The following is a 19,084-nucleotide window of genomic DNA, read 5'->3' on the forward strand; positions in this document are numbered from 1 at the left end:
CTCATTAATCTACACTCAATACCCCATAATGACAAAAAGTGAAAACAGAAGTTTAGAAATGTTTGTAAATTTATTAATAAGAAAAAAACCCTGAAATATCACATTGGCATAAGTATTCAGACCCTTTGCAACAATACTTGAAATTTAGCTCAGGTGCCTCCCATTTTCTTGATCATTGCAGACATGTTTCTACACTTTTGTCAACCAGGTAAATTAAATTGACTGGACTTGATTTGGAAAGGCACATACCTCTCTATAGAAAGCTTCACAGCTGACAATGCATACTTAGCAGAGCAAAAGCCATGGAGGTCAAAGGAACTTCCTTTGTAAGTCGAAGACTACCTGTATTATGACTGTATTTTGTTTCTTCTTCATTACCAATATTATAATTACCTATTTTGTAACTTTGAGAAGGCATTGGCTGTTTTTCAGCAAGATAGATAATTCCAAGGTACGGTCATTTTCCCTTCCTTCATTTGGATATATAGTATTTAAGCAGGAATTTTTTAGTGTGGGTTCCTGCTTTGAGCAGGGAGTCAGTCTCTTTAAAAAGAAAGATCTTAAAGAGGGGAGAGCAGGAACCTTCAAACATTAGCATCTCTGCATGTTGTTTCTAATCAGTGCTTACAATTTGGGTATGTTCAGTATAAATTAACTATTTTGGTTTAGTGGTTGAGTACCAGGTTAGAAGAATGTGAGTTCTAGTTGTACTTTAGGCATGAAGTCAGCTGGGTAACTTTGAGCAAGTCCCTTTCTCTCTTAGCCCAACTCATCTCACAAGATTGTTGTGGGAAAAACATAGGAAGAAGGAGCATTAGACATTAGAGATGACCAGGCTGAGCCTGGGGGTGGGGTCAAATGTGTCAACAGTCTTGAGTCCCTTTGTGCCCACAAGAGATCTAAGTCCAGCCCACCTTGAATTCCATTGATTCTCATCTACTGCCAACTCGTTTTGATCATTAATAGCTCCGATTATTGTGTTAGCATGCAATAAATCTGTAGTCATTTGAACCGATTTTCTGCACTTGACAGCTGCCTTGAGTTATTTGTAAAAATGATAATGGTGGGATATTAAATAAATCATTTTTAAAAATAGTCCATGCAAATTAACACCATTCCATCTTTTTGTCATATTACATCACTGACTTCAGTTCTTGCTAACCCGACAATGTAATCTGCAGCTTTTTTTAATGTATTATGAGCACAAATCAGTGCTGACATGCAAAATTATTTACATAGGCAGCTATATGTCTCTTCCCAATACCCAGACATCTCTATTTTGATGAACCTGTATTTGAAGCTATGGATTACTATCCAGAGCCATTATGTTCCATTGGAATACATATCTTGCTCAGCTGTTTTCACCAAGATTTCACCAGGCCTACTTTCTTTCTATAGTGAAACTACCTATCAAAAAGGACTTTTTCCCATTAACTGTCCTTCTCTCACTAATTTCCAGTCTTCCTACAGCACAATACTGGTTTAAATAGGAGGCAAAATGGGGAGAGATGGGAGGAGTGTACATTTTGTAGAACTATTGTGAGAAAATAATTTCATGCTCTATTTGCCATTCACAAATGCTCAGTGGAGTGTTCAATTTGCATTCTTTGCAACACACATCACAAATAAATTTGATTATTGCGGTTTGGAAGCATGAAGTCAGGTAGCATTAGCAAAATTACACACACCGGCTCTCATAATTGCTCTCCTTGTACAGCAATGGCAAAGTCTGTCCATGCAGAGCTGATAGCATTCCTATTGTTGGTACAATTCAGCTGATGAAAATTACTGCTTTCTCTGCCGTCTCCAGACCAGATCTGTTGTCTTTCCAATGAAGAATGAAAGATGACATTTTTTAAAAAAAATACCAAACGGCGTGTACACATATATAAAGGAGCACCCTTGACAAATACTCAAGTTGGCCATGGTGGCTCAGGCTGTAAGATAGCCTGTTATTAAAACACAGCAGCCTGCAATTACTGCAGGCTCGAATCCCACCAGGCCCAAGGTTGACTCAGCCTTCCATCCTTTATAAGGTAGGTAAAATGAGGACCCAGATTGTTGGGGGGGCAATAAGTTGACTTTGTAAATATACAAATAGAATGAGACTATTGCCTTACACACTGTAAGCCGCCCTGAGTCTTCGGAGAAGGGCGGGATATAAATGTAAATAAATAAATAAATAAATAAATAAAAAAGTTCATAGCAAAAGCACTAAAGACTTATATACCATTTCACAGCTCATACTAAGCGGTTTAAAGAGTCAGTATATTGCCCCCAATAATCTGGGTCCTCATTTTATCAACCTTGGAAGGATGGAAGGCTGAGCCGGTGAGATTCAGCATAATTTGCCTGCAATACTGCATTCTAACCACTGCGCCACTATGGCTCATGTTTTAATCTTAAAACTATCCAGAAGGATCAGCCTCCTTGATGTTCAATCCAGCTTCTAGCATAAATTCTGTCTATTCACAGGTTGGAACAAAAAGACCTGTAAAGTGGCTTCAGTTAAGTTACCTGTGACTCGATTCTACAATTACACTGAGAACTCTCATTACACAGTCAGCCAGATATTCAGACTGGATTTGGCATGTTTGTCCACCTGTCAAATTCTTCCCAAGAACCTAGAATAGGCAGATGTGGATGTTTGATGGTGTCATAGATATCGTTGCTGGATGTAAGCTGTTCCGAATAAAGGCACCTTTTACAATTGACTGGTGACTTTGTCAGTGCTGACAGTGCTCAAGTGGTACTCCAGATGTTTTGGGATTGCACCAAAGATGCCTATTACGATTGGCACTGCCTTTGCTTTCTTTTGCCACAGTTGTTCTATTCTGTTTGCAGATCTTTATATTTTGATATCTTCTTTCTCTTTTATTCTGCTTATTATCCTGGATTTTCTATTACCAAAATGCAAAAAGTGCACTCTAAAAATTTAGTAGTGCAGTTGAGAGATTTTGGGAGGCTCACAAAATTGAGTGGGAAGATGTTGGTTTAGGGTTACAGTTCATGACCATAAAATGAAATTTTATTTATTTATTTATTTATTTATTCATTCAAACTTTTATACCGCCCTATCTCCCGAAGAACTCAGGGCGGTTGAAATAATTTTGAAATAATTATTGGTATTTACATGGCCCACTTAGCCTTACTCAGCTGATCTAAAAACAAAACAAAAGAAAACACCTAAGTGGACTTGGATCTGGTTATTTCTTAGATAGGAGACCACAAGGAGAGCCTATAGCTATAGGGTAGGCTAGGAGGAAACACGAAAAATCCTAGAAGAGAGCAATGGCACATCCCTCCTATAATGTTACCAAAAGAATGACATGTAACTGTACACAAAAGTCACCGGGAATAAAACTAAATTTGAGTGAGTTAATTTTACCTCAGAACAAAAACAGGTTTGAGAGAAGTGGGACAAATAGTGCAGCTCTCAGTTTTGGCTTCAAAAGATACATGAGGAATGGATGATTTTTAATGGAGAGAAAGAGATTGTAATGGGGGAAAACTGGAAAAAATAGAACAGTCCCTTCCACTCCTGCAGTGCATTGCTAAATTTCACTCCAAATCCATAACAAACATATGGATAAAGTTCTCTGAGGTGGAGATAATTTATAGTCACAAGCTCCCATTTACTGCCATAAAGAAATGAACTTAGTGGGTGAATCCCTTATAATAAGCTATTAAAGAGGTTCAATAGGTTCAATCCCAAATAAGCTGCTCATCAAGTGAACAGATTTATCTGAGGGAAAAGGTTGGGTTTGAAAATCCTGTGGACTTATCAGTAATGAACATTATCTGGGAAATGTGCATTTCAACCATTTATCCCACCAAGGAAGTTTGACTCGCCCTGACAACAAATCTGCATATTTTGATACGCCAGAGCTTGAATATGCAAATTAAAAGAATGTATTAATTATCATTAGGCCTTCCTTCACAAAAACACTAGACCTAATTAGAGAAATAATTTGGGAGAACTGAACTACATGACAGGAGAAAAAAATAATAAGATTCATCAAGTTTCAATTCTCTAATTCTGTCAGCTTGTCAAAAGTAGAATCCTGTTATTAATCCTGGAAAATAGTTTTTATCTCTCGTCTTCTGTAGTATAGTTTAAATGCTCTTTAAATAGTTGCTTTCAAAACTTGGGAGGGTCTTCTTTTTGTTTTCAGTGGTTAAAGAGATTATTCTAAGCACCAAAAATAAAACTATCCTAAAGTTTTCCCTGGATGCCATTCCAGAATTGAAAGCACTTCTTTGAGACTTTGGATTGTGCCATTCAGAAAGCCCAACATGGCCACCAGTATTCTCAGAATGCCCTTAACATTCTTGAAAAATGCCACAGATCTCTGCTGGCAGAATTCCTGCTTTAAAGTATGCTACCCATGAATTTTGCATGAACAAATAATGCCTTGGACCCACAATTGCCATTCAAGAAATGGAAGGCTGTCTACCATTCACTGAAGACAGGCCCAAGCCCAAATGACATAGTGAAAATCTAATCGAATTCCACTCTTGGTTTAAACCAGGAATCTTCAACCTTAGCAACTTTTAACACTTGTGGACTTCAACTTCCAGAATCCCTCAGCCAGCCATGCTGGCTAATGCACAGAATTTTGCCAAACTAATACCATTTAGAACCAATTTGGCTTAGTGGTTAAGGCACCAGATTAAAAACTGATAGGCCGTGAGTTCTAGTAGTCCTCCTCCCTTAGACATGAAAGCTAGTCACTTTCTCTCAGCCCAACCTACCAAATTTTTGTTCTGGGGAAAATAAAAGGATGGAGTATTAGGTATGTTGGGCAGCTTGACGTATTTATAAAAATAAGGTGGGAGATATATAAATATACACATATATATACACAACTGAACCCAGCCTTTTGGAGAGGGAGTAGCAGCTGCTGCTCTTTATGATAAAAGGGTCTCTTCCTGCAGGTACAGAAGGAAGCATGGAAATAAAACCTTTTCCTAACACCAGAGTGGAATTTCGTCAGCCTTTTATTTTTTGTAACCAATAGCAAATAATGTGATGAATCAGTGGCTGATTTGTAAAATGCTATGCCAGCTTGCTTTGGATTATCTTTATGCTGAACATTTCAGCATAAAATTTCAATATAGATAAATAAAAAACCAATAATGGTGATTTAATTCCTTGTGAAACAGTTTCCATTAACTGAAGTCAACTATAAAGAAATTATCATTAATAGGCTGGGTTTTTTTTTGTTTCTGAAATAAATTAAAAAAAGAAAACACAGCACAAGTAAAATATTGTGTCTTCTGAAAAGATTTCTCTAACTTGAAACAACATGATGATTACAACCTCTATAAGGTTGTGCCCATTTTATCTCAGGGGAGTCTGAACTGTAGCAAAGTCAATATCCAAAAGACATCAATGTGCACATATTTCTTTATAAGTAACAACTTTATTGTAACTTGATGTCCTGAAATGCAAAAATATTTTCAGCAACAAGGTACAAAAAGTATCTCACTGAAATATTTCACTGTTAACATCAGGCAGATATAAAAGGCTGGATGGTTTGATGCAAGTGTCTTAACATGATAGGTAATATGGATAATTTCCAATTAAGCACAGGCTTGAATTCTTCCAATCTTTCCATTCTAAAACAGGACTCAAAAATATACCTTCATTGGGACATATCAAAATCCAGCATAAACTAGACTACAAGAGTATGATAAACGCAAACCACAACAAACACTGATAAAAATAATGTGCATCCATTTCAGAGATAGTCCATTTGCTGCAAGCAAAACAGCAAGAAAATCAATGCAACTGTACAATGCGCTGAAACTAATTAGAGTCCATAGGAAGGATTCCGATCAATCCAGTCGATAAAAATTAAATTTGGGCTACACATCAATTGGTTTAAGAAATCGTTTATAGCTTTAAAACAAAGCATGCCCCAATGGTTAACCTAACACCTTCTGTAGAAAGTTGAGAACAGTATCAACTTCCTGAACTAGAAGGAACCCCTTTATAATAGAGCCATCAGTGCCTTGCCAATTACTCTCAAATAGTCATTACTCATCACATTGCCATACTTAAATCAAGGAATTACAAAACAAAAGCAGCCACGCATACCTTAGCTATCTTAGTAATTCTTTTTCTAGGATATCCAGAATTGTTTTCAACCTGCAATTGGATATAAGAGACAAGTATATCTTTAAAAAAATATTTGGCATCTCCAGTTTTTGAGATGAACAACTGTGATGAGCTGGCCAGATACAATGTATAATGACTTCTATATCAGTCTTTCTCTCTAAATTCTCCCACAACTTTCCATTTTTTCTTCATTTCATCAGCTTGCATTTCAATAAACCACCGGGCACTATATGTCAGCATGCAGTAAATGGACTGCCAAAATCTGGATGAGTTACTGAGGCTTCCTTCATTGAAAAACATCATCAACATAAGTAATTTAAATGGTAACTATCGCTTTTAGCAGAAATCCAAGTCCCATGTTTCAGAAAACAAATCTTACGGAACCCATACTCCATAACACAACACATGCAGGCTGCTCTCTTTGGGGTCTGATAGTGAAGGCCGATGGAGAGGAGCACAAAAGGCAAGCCAAACACAGCAGTTTGATATTTGAGCTGAAAATCTGGGAGTAAGGGTGGGCTTCCCCATCCTTACAAACTTTCCAGATTTCAGCCAGTAGGTACAGAAACATGGAAAATACAGATTGTTCTTGCCAGCTCTTTTGGAAGAATGCAAACACTGAATGTGGTTCCTTGAGAAAATAAAGATGGATTAGCTTATCCATAGAAAACAACATTAATTCTACTTTACTGAGTATTTTGCTATAGCCAACAAGTAAAACAATATATTAGTTCAATTCATACGATTGGCTATTAAGGTCATCTATGGCAACATCTTGTAAATTTTGATAAGATGTCTTAAACAAGTACTTCATTCTTATCACACAGTGCTTGATATTTTTGGTACAAAGTGTGCTATTTAGATTTTTAAAATGTTTAAGATGTTCTTCTTGACTGCTGTATCAAGTACTACCAGAAGAAGCTGAAATGGACAATCACTCTATTAAATATTCAAGTCACTTTTATATCATAGCTGCAACATTCAAAATGCAAAGTTGCTTATATCAATATGTTGTTTACCGTGCAGCAAAATCTTCTTTTATCACTGCGGGACATTACATTCTTTTAATTTCACTGGTAAGAACACCTACCTGTACATGATCTTAATTTAGATAAACAGAAAGTTCCTAGAAATATTACAAACTATAACACATCTCTGGATAGAACACTGCTGTACCACTTTGGTTCACTGAGTAATGTTCAGGCCCATTGAAACCACAAAAATGGTCCTTTTAACTGCGCTTCAAGGATGCACGTTCAAATTCTGCACTGACCTTTTCTGTGAAAGAAAGAGTTGAGCCAGAATGGAGATTTGTTTCAAGTTTTAGCATTGGTTTGGAAGCACTCTTTTTTTTTTTTGCTCCCAACTGTTCTTAACATATATTCAAAATAATAATCTTTCAGAATAAATGTGCCTTAGATCTTTGAAATAATGCTTCCCTGTTAAAGACAGAGGGAATATCTTTTGAAAAACTAAGGAAACCTTCATTAATTGAACATGTCAGTCAAATGGGCTACCTAAAACCTTCTATGCAAAAGCACAAGAAATTCCCTTTACTTATCGTTCAATTTCTCCCACGCAACAGATACATCGCATCACCATTATTAAGGTAAATCCATGATAATAAAATGTGCATGTTTGCAAAGAAATCCCTCAAATTGTAAACAAGGCTAACACACACACTAAAAGTGTTGGCATTAAAGCTAAATTTTGAATAATAGTAACAATAATTATAGTAATAATTTTTAAAAACCCTTTCTTCGTTACAAGTAGTTTACAAGGTGTTTATAAGATCCTTTTCACATTAGGCAGAATTTCAATACCATCCACAATGCTAGTACAATAATGAAGGCTAAAAAGAGTAGGTCAGTGCTTATAAATACTGACATTTCAGACTTCTATTCTTCCTGCTAAGTGTGTGCCTGTGCAATTTTCACTAGTGGGAATAGGCTTGTGCGTACACACACTAAGGGAACAGAGTTAAGCCTACCCAAAGTGTGGAGACAGAATGAGTTCTAACATGAACACTTGAAGATATTAAGTTAAAATCAGCATCTTTAAGTCATGCGTTCCTTGTTTGCAGTAACAAAACTAAATCCCATGTGGCTGTGGGCATCTTAATGTATTTCAAAAGTTAGGCCACAAGTACTGTACCATATTTATCAAAATCAAAATATATATGTACCACACAACATACAAAAGTTACACATTAAAAGTGCATACTGAGATTCCATTTTGGCCCATTTCTGAAATCGACATTTGGTCGCTCTTAAGCATCCTTAACCTCCATGTATTCTATCTGAGAAATAACCATTTCTTCCACAGCACATATCCCTTTTTTCCTCTCCATACCAACTCTCGCTCTGGTTCAGTACAAGGTAAAAAAACAATGGATCATAAAGCAACATGGGCCAAAAAAAAAAAAAATTACTATATATTTTTTTCCACTGATGGGCACACTCACATAGTAAGCATTTATAAATACTAGTAAAATACATTTCTGAGCCAAGACATTGCATATTTCCCTCAGTCACCTGAACCAATGAAAAATAAATTATATTCAGAGTAGTATATTGCCACCGCATGCCTGACAGCACTCTCTGAAGATAGGCAGATGCATCCTAAATACAATATTTTGGACTGGAGCGCTTGTTTGCCCCCAGTTCAAGTGCTTTTAACAGAGGGCTAGTTGAAATCCAGTTACCATAAGACCAACCGATAATCTTCATTTTGGAATTTTTTTTTTAAAAAAAAAGGAAAGAAGAAGATCCTTTTGAAAATGGTCTTCATTGATCAGCATTACTGCCTTATGGAGCTAGTGCAATCCTACAAAGCCGAGTCAAAAATGACGAGGCACCATTTAAAAAACAAAAACAGGAAAATCACAAATGAACTAGAATAGTTGACGTTAAGGCCTTTCAGTGAACTGGAGAATTATCAGTCTGATTTAAAGCTGATTATTAAACCATACATTTTATCCATTCTTTAAAAGCTTTCTGGTTCTGTTCTGCAGAGAAGGGTCACATATTTGAGCAGTTGGTTTGCAAAACCCCTTCTGGATATGGATGAGGAAGCGTTAGTTCCCGAGAGTTCATGGAAGATTTCATGACTGTTTTAGCCGTTTGCGTGGAATTCCAAATTGCGGACACTGTGCAGAGGCCAGGGCCCGAAAGGCCTCAGCGACCAAGTGGGGATGGGAGTGGATCATCGATTTCCATCCTGCGGTTTCCGTTATGTCTGTGGCTTGGCTGTAAAGAAAACAGATGCATAAAACGTGGGTTGAGAAGATTTGCAAAATACTACAGGTATGTCTACTCACAGGTCAAGCTACATTAAGATGAACAAGACATACTTCCAAGTGGAGATATTGGGAAGATAAGGAACCAAAATGAAAGCATTTTCTTTTTTAGTTTTAGTCAATGATTACCAAAGCCAACTTGTGTGATGAAGGCTTGCAAAAAGCTACTTTTCAGTACCTGAAAGGCTGGGAAACCCTGCTTGACATTTCAACAAATCCCTCTCTTGTTCTGAGTAGGAATCACAAAGCCATTTATTTTATGTATTTATTTAAAACATTTATACAGTTCCCCATCTTTCATACAATTCTGGGTGGCTCCCAATCAAAAATTAAAATAATATAAAAAGCCATATTAAAACTATAAAACTAAACACACAAAAACATTAAAAGCAACAAATGGTGCTTATCAGTGCTAATGTGCCGTAACCTAATCTCCCAACATTTAGGGGGAAAAGCCAAGTCTTCAAAGCCTTACTGAAGGCTAAAAGGGTGGAGGCCTGCCAAGCCTCCCATCAGATGGCAATATTTAGGGGAAGCGACTAGGAGAGTGCCCACTCCTGTACTTCATTCAATACTGCATTTTATATGTGAGCTGCAATGAATCTCCCATTAATTCCAAAGCCATATTATCAATTTATCTTTAGTTGGCTTCCTGATCAAGTTTACAAAATACACAAATATAAAATAGATATGTAACCTTCCTGGGAAAAGACTAAAATACAACAAACATAAAATAGGGAGAAATTTGTAATAGAAATATGGAGGGGACCCCCAATAGTTATATGCCTGACTTTAGCATTATTCCACTTCTTATCTCTCGCGATCAAGACAACACACAGCTAGATTACAGACAATGCTTAAGTGAGATCAAAGTACATACCTGTTGTTCCAGTTTTTTCCATCTTTACAGCCAAGCTGCCTAAGAACGCTGCACCTGTGCATGAAAAAATACTCAAACATTATCTCTCTGAAATGTTCCCTTCAAAGGAGAAAGATTTTTCAAGGAAATAAATCACATACCTGTTAATGAAATCTATTGCTTGTGCTTTCAATTGTTCTGCACTGTGCAAATCTGCGAGAATCAGAATGTCTGCCACATTTTCTACTGAGAGGTTACTACACAGAGCTTCTTCACACATGATCTTCAGCCGTTCAAGCGCATACTGACCAGAGAGAAAAATTGTTTGCGCATATTCAATGCTGCTTCAGTCAAAAAAGCAGACCTCTAATATACAAATGCCTGGCAGAAACTATGAAATACTTGATCCCTCACAATGGACTACAGTATCTGAATGATAGAGCATCTACTGCTCTATCCTCAGTGAATTCACATTAGAAACAATAATTCCCAGGACTACATATCTGGCAAAGGAAATGCTAAATCTGTAAGTATATTGATCCATTATTAGTAATTAAAGCACGTTAATTCTCCAAATTTAAAACACCAATAAAAATATTAATCCCATCTATACATTTCACTTCTCTAGTCTGTTACTATAATATCCTAGAAAGAGGAAATTATGACAATAGGAGTTCTGAAAAGGTCTTTCTTCTTTCTAAATAGATAACTATATATCTGGATGCTTATTCTCCTCAGTTCTCCAGAACACTGCCCAAAATAATGGATAACAGCTTTTCACTAATAATATAAAACATGTTTATATAATTTCTGATCTTTTTTTACTCAGTGTATTGGTAGCATTCCTGAATGTAGGAAAATATCAAAACAAGTTCTTTCTACATTTTGTTAAAACAAATAGTAAAGCACTTCTATAGTTTTTCTTTACTTACTTTATCTGCTGCTGCCAACAAGCTGTCAGCCATTTTCTCAAGATTTGGAGCCTTGCCTGTATAAATGAATCTCATCATCTCTTTAAATACGTCAGGATCGACATCATTTATTTCTACACAATTCTGTCACACAAAAAATCTTGTTATGATTTTGAATTAAAGTATTATAAACCACTTAACCTAAAGCAATGCAGCTATAAAACACATCAGGCCCCCTTTGTACCTGCTGATAACATTAACTAAACCTATTGTCAGGTTCCTTCAATCTCAGGAAGTGACATTTTCCCCATGAAATCCCATAAAAATTGAGACGCTGTTATGGTGCTCCACTTGGATTCAAATAAACAAGTCCAAGAAGTAATAAATGAGTCAAAAGTTGAACTAGAGCTTATTTGCAAAATTCACATACTGCTCTTCCTGCCTTACATGTAGTTCCAATATTGCATTTTCTACACTTACAAATCTGTTTCAGGCTTCGAGCAAACTGCTAGTTTTTAAATTTAAAGAATGTTATAAGACAATTGCCGCTGAAGGCTTGAAAATGCCTGGTCAAAGAAATGAATAAAAAACAAAAAAACCTCAGTAGTATCACCTGAGGTCCTTTGGGAAAGCAGTTCAAAAAGAGACAACAATACAACTGGGTCTGATTTCTAATTTGCTTTATTAAATTTTCCTCCCTTTGCATTATACCATTTTTTTGATCTTCTTTCCATCTAGCACTTATTTGCCCATATTGAAACCAAGTATAATTCCTCCCTTCTTCATTTAATACCTGTAATGATTTTAATTGCAATCTACCTCCTTCAGCATACAAAAGTTCTTTATAAGTAATCATTTCCTGTTTCTGTTCTATATTTATATTCTCTATTGCATGTCTAGGGCTCGCCCATATAGGAATCTTGTAATCTAATTTATAGGAATATTTTTCCAGACCATAAAGAGCACTTCTCAACACATGATTCTTAAAAGCCCTATCCACTTTTTTTTCATAAAATAAGTACGCATGCCATCCATATAACAAGTCATAACCTTCTATATTCAAAATTCTTTCCTCTGTTAAGTTAAACCAGTCACTTATTACTGAAAGGGTTACTGCTTCATAATATAGTTTAAAGTTAGGCATTCTTAAACCACCTCTTTCCCGTGAGTCCTGTATTATTTTCATTTTAACCTTCGCCTTTTTACCCTGCCATATAAATTTGTTAATCCCAATCTGCCAATCTTCCAAATTTTTATCCTTTTTAATTATTGGTATCATCTGGAACAGAAACAAAAATCTAGGTAACACATTCATTTTAATAGCCGCAATCCTTCCCAATAGCGATAACTGCAATTTTTTCCAAACACTCATATCATTCTGAACTTTTTGCCATAGCAAGTCATAATTATTCTTATAAAGTTTCTTGTTCGATGAGCTAATATTAACCCTAAGTATTTAACCTTTTTTACTACCTCAAATCCTGTCATTTCCTCTAGTTTTTGTTTCTGTTGTATAGACATATTTTTAATTATCACTTTTGTTTTATTCTGATTTATTTTAAATCCTGATACCTTTCCATATTTATCAATTACTTCCAACAAAAATCTACTTGAATTTATAGGATTTGTTAAAGTAACCACTACATCATCTGCAAAAGCTCTAACTTTATACTCATATTGTCTAATCTTAATTCCCTCTATTTTCATTAATTCTCGTATTTTATCTAATAATGGTTCCAGAGTCAAAACAAACAATAATGGTGATAAGGGACATCCCTGTCTCGTTCCTTTTGCAATCTTAATAACTTCTGTCAAGCTACCATTTACTATAATCTGTGCTGTTTGCTCTCCATAAATCGCTTTAATTATTCTAATAAAACAGTCTCCAAATTGCATTTTCTCTATTAATTTAAATAAAAAATCCCAATGCAATCGATCAAAGGCTTTCTCTGCATCCAAAAAAATAAATGCTGCTGAAGTATTCTTCTTTTCCAAATATTCCAATATATTAATAATCTGTCTAACATTATTCCTCATCTGCCTCCCTTTTATAAAACCAGATTGATCAGTATGAATTCTTTGTTGTAAAACTAACATTAATCTATTTGCTATTATTTTTACAAAAATCTTATAATCATTATTTAAAAGTGAAATCGGCCTGTAGTTACCGGGTTTAGAGCAATCTTGCTCCTCTTTTGGTATCAGTGAAATAAAAGATGTTTTCCATGACGGGGGTATTCCCACTCCTAATTGTATCTGATTAAATAATTCTTTAAGTGGGCCTAATATTTCATCCTGTGTTTTTTTATAATAAGTTGCTGTAAGACCATCTGTACCAGGGGTTTTCCCCATTTTTAGTTGTTTAATTGCCTCCACTATTTCTCCAGTAGCTATCGGCCGATTCAGCTCCTCCCTTAGGAGCATATAAAGAGATTGTATAATGTGTTGCTTGAAATAGATTCGGAAAAGGATTTGGTAAAGGATTGTATGATAAAATGGGCACAGAATATTCAGGAACCAATAATGTTGGAAACATGGGAGAAAATTTGGGTTAGAAATGTTAAGTTTACACAAGCACAGAATTTAAGGGAAAATTTTTATAAGATGTTTTATAGATGGCATTTAGATCCCAAAAAATTATCATGTATGTATCCTAATATCCAAGCGAAATGTTGGAGGTGTGATTGTGATGACGCTACATATTTTCATATTTGGTGGACTTGCAAGAAAATTAAGGTCTTTTGGATAAGAATTTGGTGGATTATTCAAAATGTACTGAAGAAGAAGATAAAGTTCCTGCCACAATTTTTCCTTTTGGGAATTATAACGGATTGTACAGGGATTGAGACTAAATTGATTCTGAATTTAATAACAGCAGCAAGACTGTTGATTGGACAATACTGGAAGAAAGAAGAGATACCTACAATAGAAGAATGGATATTGAAAGTTATTAATTTGGCTGAGATGGCTAAAATCTCAGCGTTTTTAAAAGACAATACAGGAAAGATATTTAATTGAATGGATAAAATGGATTGATTATCTACAAAACAGATATCAGATTAAGAAATATCAGATTGCCTTTGAATAATTAGAAAGTTATTTTATGTAATGGGGAGGGGGTTGGGAGATGAAAAGCTTTGGATGTGGTTATTTGGATTGGAAGGGAAAATTTTATTCTATGTTTGGTTTATGTATAACAATACCTTGTGATTGACCCGGGAAGCCGGGGGGGGGGGGAGGGAGGGGGGAAAAAAGGGGGGAAAATGTTTTTGTTTTTTAAAACTCTTTCAATAAAAAAAAAAAAGAGAGAGACAACAATACGAAGGACTATGAAACCAATTTTATTCTGATGGATAAATTATTTCTTCTTAACTAAGTACAGGAGTCAGGGTATCCCAAAGTTGATTTTCCAACAGCAACTGGAATGTCTTGTTTTTTTCCTTGAAAATGTTTCACTTCTCCAGAACTGAAGAAGCTCCTTGGATGAGAAGCAAAATATTTTTAAGAAAAAAACCCCAAGAAATCCAGTTGCCGTTTGAAAAGCACCTTTGGGACAACCATGACCCGGATGATTGATACTCTCCACAGACAGGATAGTTTGGACAGACAACCCATGCTTTCCCTATCCTTAGATTGGCATATTCAATCCAGAAAGGGCAATTCTGTAACAGTTGCTCCAAGGCTCTACATGCGGATCTACTGCAAATGAATAGCCACAATATCTACAAAGCACTTTTATTTTATTTTATGGGTCAAACATTTGCAACACTTCACATAGTATTATATTTTTAAATGCATTGTTCAAATAAACTGTGAGATACTATTTGACCCATGAGTTTCTTTCATTATACCTGGGCTCCCAACCCCTGGGCCACAGATTGGTACCAGTCTGTAGCCTGTTAGGAACTGGGCCATGCAAGTGATGGGCAAGCGAGCAAAGCTTCATCTGTGCAGGTGCAAGATCTGGGTTGCGCACAGAACTATCCCCCTTTCCCCTGGTCTGTGGAAGACTATTTTTCTTTCAAAACCGGTCCCTGTTTCCAGACTGGTTGGGGACTGCTGATTTCACTGACTGATTGGTTTCTGTCACCCTATGCTGATTCAAAGGTTAGGTCCTCTGGGACATCATTCCACAGAAATGAAAGGAGCACTTCACTCACCTTTTTGCTTTCCTCCATTTCATGTTCAAACATGGCATTAAAAACAGGTGAACGAGCTGTGGGAAAAGATTTGAGTGTTAATAGTAGGTCAAGATTGTAACAAAAGCTATGAAACAAGATGGAAGTAAAATATACCTGCAAGGATAGATTTATGAGCTTTGAACTCTTGCCCTCTTACATAAAAGCTGCAATCTGTAAATCTTGTGGTTTCCCAGAGGTTGCCTAAATCTTCAGCTAGTCGACATTCAGGAACTTTTAAGGTGTTTGTACTGGACAGTCCTGATATATTCACGGAGTCTTGGACCACGCTTACCTAATCAAAACAGTAAATAATATATCAATAACTGCAATGTTAAGGCTCTCATAGGGCAATAATGCATACATTAGGCAAATGGTTTCATTTCTGATACCCCAAAATCATGATATTTAGCTAGGAAAATAAAATAGACCAACAAACCAATTTGACCAACTCAACATGTATTATACTATCAGAATATTTTTACAGGTTGTTGTTTGAAATCTGCTCCTAATGAAACCTAACAATATATACAATATAATTGTTTTATCTTGTATCATAGAGCTCCCCAACCTTTCCAGCTTTGCAGACTGCCAAGTGCCCAAATTACAATCGTGACCATGGGGATGTTGCAACACACACAAGTATGAGGACCGGTCATAAGTCTCAATATTCAGTAATAATTTTGTAATTATTACTGTAATAATTTTGAACAGCTGCTGAACCAGTCATTAAATAAGGACTATTTGTATTTTGAAGCTAACTATATTCAGTTTCCAAACAATAACTGAAGCTCCAAAAGGAGTTAGCAACAGCACTTAGACTTATATACCACTTTACAGTGCTTTACAGCCCTCTCTAAGCGGTTTACAGAGTCAGCATTTTGCCCCCAGGTTTTTTTTGGGAATTTTTTTTATTTTTTTTAAAACAAACCACATACAAAGTATGAACAAAAGTTCAAAGTTTGAACAAAATATCAACCAGGTATATAATCACATCAAATTCAAATTTCCCCCAGCCTCTTATATATTTTATCAATATATTCCCCTTCCCGGCTTTTTAATTTTCCTATTTAAATTGCTCTTAAGAAAAAAAGAAATTCTAATCTAACCCTCAGTCCTGAATTTAAATCTTTAATCAAATCTGTCCCTTTTTTTAAATTCCCCTCTTTTATCTCTTCCCATATATGTTAAAAACCTATATTCCCTTTTACAAATTTCTTTCTTTTCAATCTCAGTAACATCAACATCAGTCATCTCTTTACATTTCAATAAACATTTTTAAGATTATTATTCTTAATCTTATAAAAAAGTAGAAAACAAGCCATCATTAATTATTTCAGAAAATCTCTTCTTTGTATACTCTCATCTCTTTTATATTTCATTCTTAATCTATATTGATTCTCTTTTTATTATTTCTTAAGATTCCTTGCTTTCTTTGCTTTTCCCGTATATCTATCAATCCTATCAATCTCCATAACATCATTATAAATCAAGTCTTTACATATCAGTGAAGATTTTAAAATTATTATTCTTAATCTTATAAAAAAATAAAAAAGCAGGCTTTTCTCTTATTTCAAAGAATCTCATGCTTATATATTCTCATCTCCTTAATATTTCCATCTTAATCTATTTCAATTCCGTTTTTATTTTCCCTTAAAATTCCATGCTTTCTTTGTTTGTTCTGTATTTCTATTGATTCTCCTTCTTCCCTCTTTCCCCCTTTATTTCTATTAACCCCTATTTAATTCTTTAAATTTATATTTTAACATCACAAGTTCTTTATTCGTTTTCTTCTTTTCCATCCAATCTTGTAATTGTTTATTTCTTGTTTAAAAATCGTGTGTATGTTTCTCTTCATTTCAATTGTTCTCTGCTTTATTCTTTGAAGTTATAACTCTTATTCTTGTCAAGGTTGAACAGCTTATTAACAAAGTCCTCCCTTGTGGTTCTCACCAGTCTTATCACGGCCATAAAAAGATTTTCAACAATGGCCAGAGTTCTTGTAGTTTCCTCTTCCACCTTTTTTTTTTTTAATTGAAAAAGTTTTACAAAAAAATTTTTTCAGCAATTATCCCCCCCACCTCCCTCTGCCCTCCCCCCTCTCCCCTTCCCCCCACCCCCACGACTTCCCAGAGCAAAATACAGGGTACTACACCTAACAATCATAAGCTAAAATACAACGATAAACCATCACCATAACTTCTCCTCTCCCCTTTGCAACCTTAACTCCCCTTTCCCAAATACACTAATACCTCTTCCACCTTTAGATGTCACTTTAGAATCCACAATTCTAATCCACAATTAGCAAAAGTATCCATTTTGTTTCTTTTACTTGGAGCCGCACCCTGTTTCACTTTAGTTTTACTTTTTATTTTTTCCAGTTAGTCCCATTTAAAGTCCAATAGATTTAAGTTTACAATTTATTTAATTCCAGTCCATTGAGGAAAAAGAAAATCGGAGATATTCCATCAAATTACAGTTTTAAATTCTCAATTTTTCCTTTTTGTGATCTTTAATCAATTAGAAAACTTCCAAGTTTGTCCAAAAATTCCCCACTTTAATTAAAGGTTCCACTCCCCCCCTTGTTTTGTTTGAGGGATCGATACTTCTATTTCAAAAATCAAATTTCTGTCAGGTCATTGGGTATTGCTTCCGTTTCTTTTGTTCTAATATTGACAGTCCTGATCAATTTAGCCGCTATTCCAGAGTTTTTAAATTTTTTTGGCAAATGTCAATTTTAAAATAATCCTCCATGAGTTGGTGTTCACTCACCCGGTATTCAATATTTTGTCCAATTCACCGCTTCCACACTCCAGCAGTTTTATGTGGCTGTCCCAACTTTGGCAGCTTGTAATGGCTGCGAGTTCTCATCGCTGGGTTGAAGGCTAAAAGGCCGGTGCTGCAGGGAATTTGCAACTTCCCTGTTCGCTCCGGCAGCTCCTTCTGTCTTCGCTGTCCCTGCAGGACAGCTATGGTCCGTTTCAGACCCCCATAATGATGGGGATATCGGCGCTCGCCCCAGAGCTCCCGGGGTTCGCGACCGTCTTGTCACGATGCTGGCCATGTCTCCCCACCCCCAACTATTTGGGTCCTCATTTTACCCACCTCGGAAGGATGGAAGGTTGAGTCAACCTTGAGCCTGGTGAGTTTTGAACTGCCAAATTGCAGGCAGCCAGCAAGCAGCAGAAGTAGCCTGTAGTACTGCATTTTAACCACTGTGCCATCATGGCTCAGTTTGTTATGAAAACAAAGTGCAAGACTGGATGCTCCTGAATCAATGCATCAAAACCACTGCAATACAACAGACTTCATTTGTTGCACACACTCCTTGCCTTCGTCCATATTAAACATTCGCCTCTAACAAGTTTGGTTTGCAGTTGAACTGTTTGATTCAGGAATATTGTATAACATGAGAATCGTTTCAGATTCAGGCTTGTTACATCCACTTATCAATGCAATAATTGTATTCATAACAAATTCATCACACAGCTAATTTAGCCTGTCTATCTAACTAAAATAAGATGCAGTACATTTGTACCATTTAGTCTCAAGGGCCACATTTCAATTATTCTTCATGCACAATATAATGGCACATAATTAAGTTGTAAGCTTGCCAAGAAATTTTTGCACATATTTCTTGTAAATATAAAGATCAAAGCAAACTTATTAGCAGTTACAGCATCTATCATCTTCCTAAGTCACAAATCAGTCCCC

The 19,084-nt window shown here is 35.8% G+C and overlaps 1 protein-coding gene across 1 annotated transcript in view; it reads right to left on the reverse strand.

Annotated features, from left to right (window-relative positions):
* Positions 1 to 5,406: 5,406 nt before the first annotated feature.
* Positions 5,407 to 19,084, reverse strand: part of SPOPL (speckle type BTB/POZ protein like) — a 50,325-nt gene continuing 36,647 nt past the window's right edge. The window contains exons 6-11 of the mRNA XM_058193770.1: positions 15,488 to 15,665; positions 15,353 to 15,408; positions 11,214 to 11,336; positions 10,443 to 10,585; positions 10,303 to 10,356; positions 5,407 to 9,372 (exon numbers count right to left, since the gene is read on the reverse strand). Of these exons, the coding sequence (XP_058049753.1) occupies positions 9,228 to 9,372; positions 10,303 to 10,356; positions 10,443 to 10,585; positions 11,214 to 11,336; positions 15,353 to 15,408; positions 15,488 to 15,665 (699 nt within the window). The 3' untranslated portion in view covers positions 5,407 to 9,227. The remainder of the gene's footprint in view (positions 9,373 to 10,302; positions 10,357 to 10,442; positions 10,586 to 11,213; positions 11,337 to 15,352; positions 15,409 to 15,487; positions 15,666 to 19,084) is intronic.

This window comes from Ahaetulla prasina, chromosome 1 (genome assembly GCF_028640845.1).
Source record: "Ahaetulla prasina isolate Xishuangbanna chromosome 1, ASM2864084v1, whole genome shotgun sequence".
NCBI classification, from domain to species: Eukaryota; Metazoa; Chordata; class Lepidosauria; order Squamata; family Colubridae; genus Ahaetulla; species Ahaetulla prasina.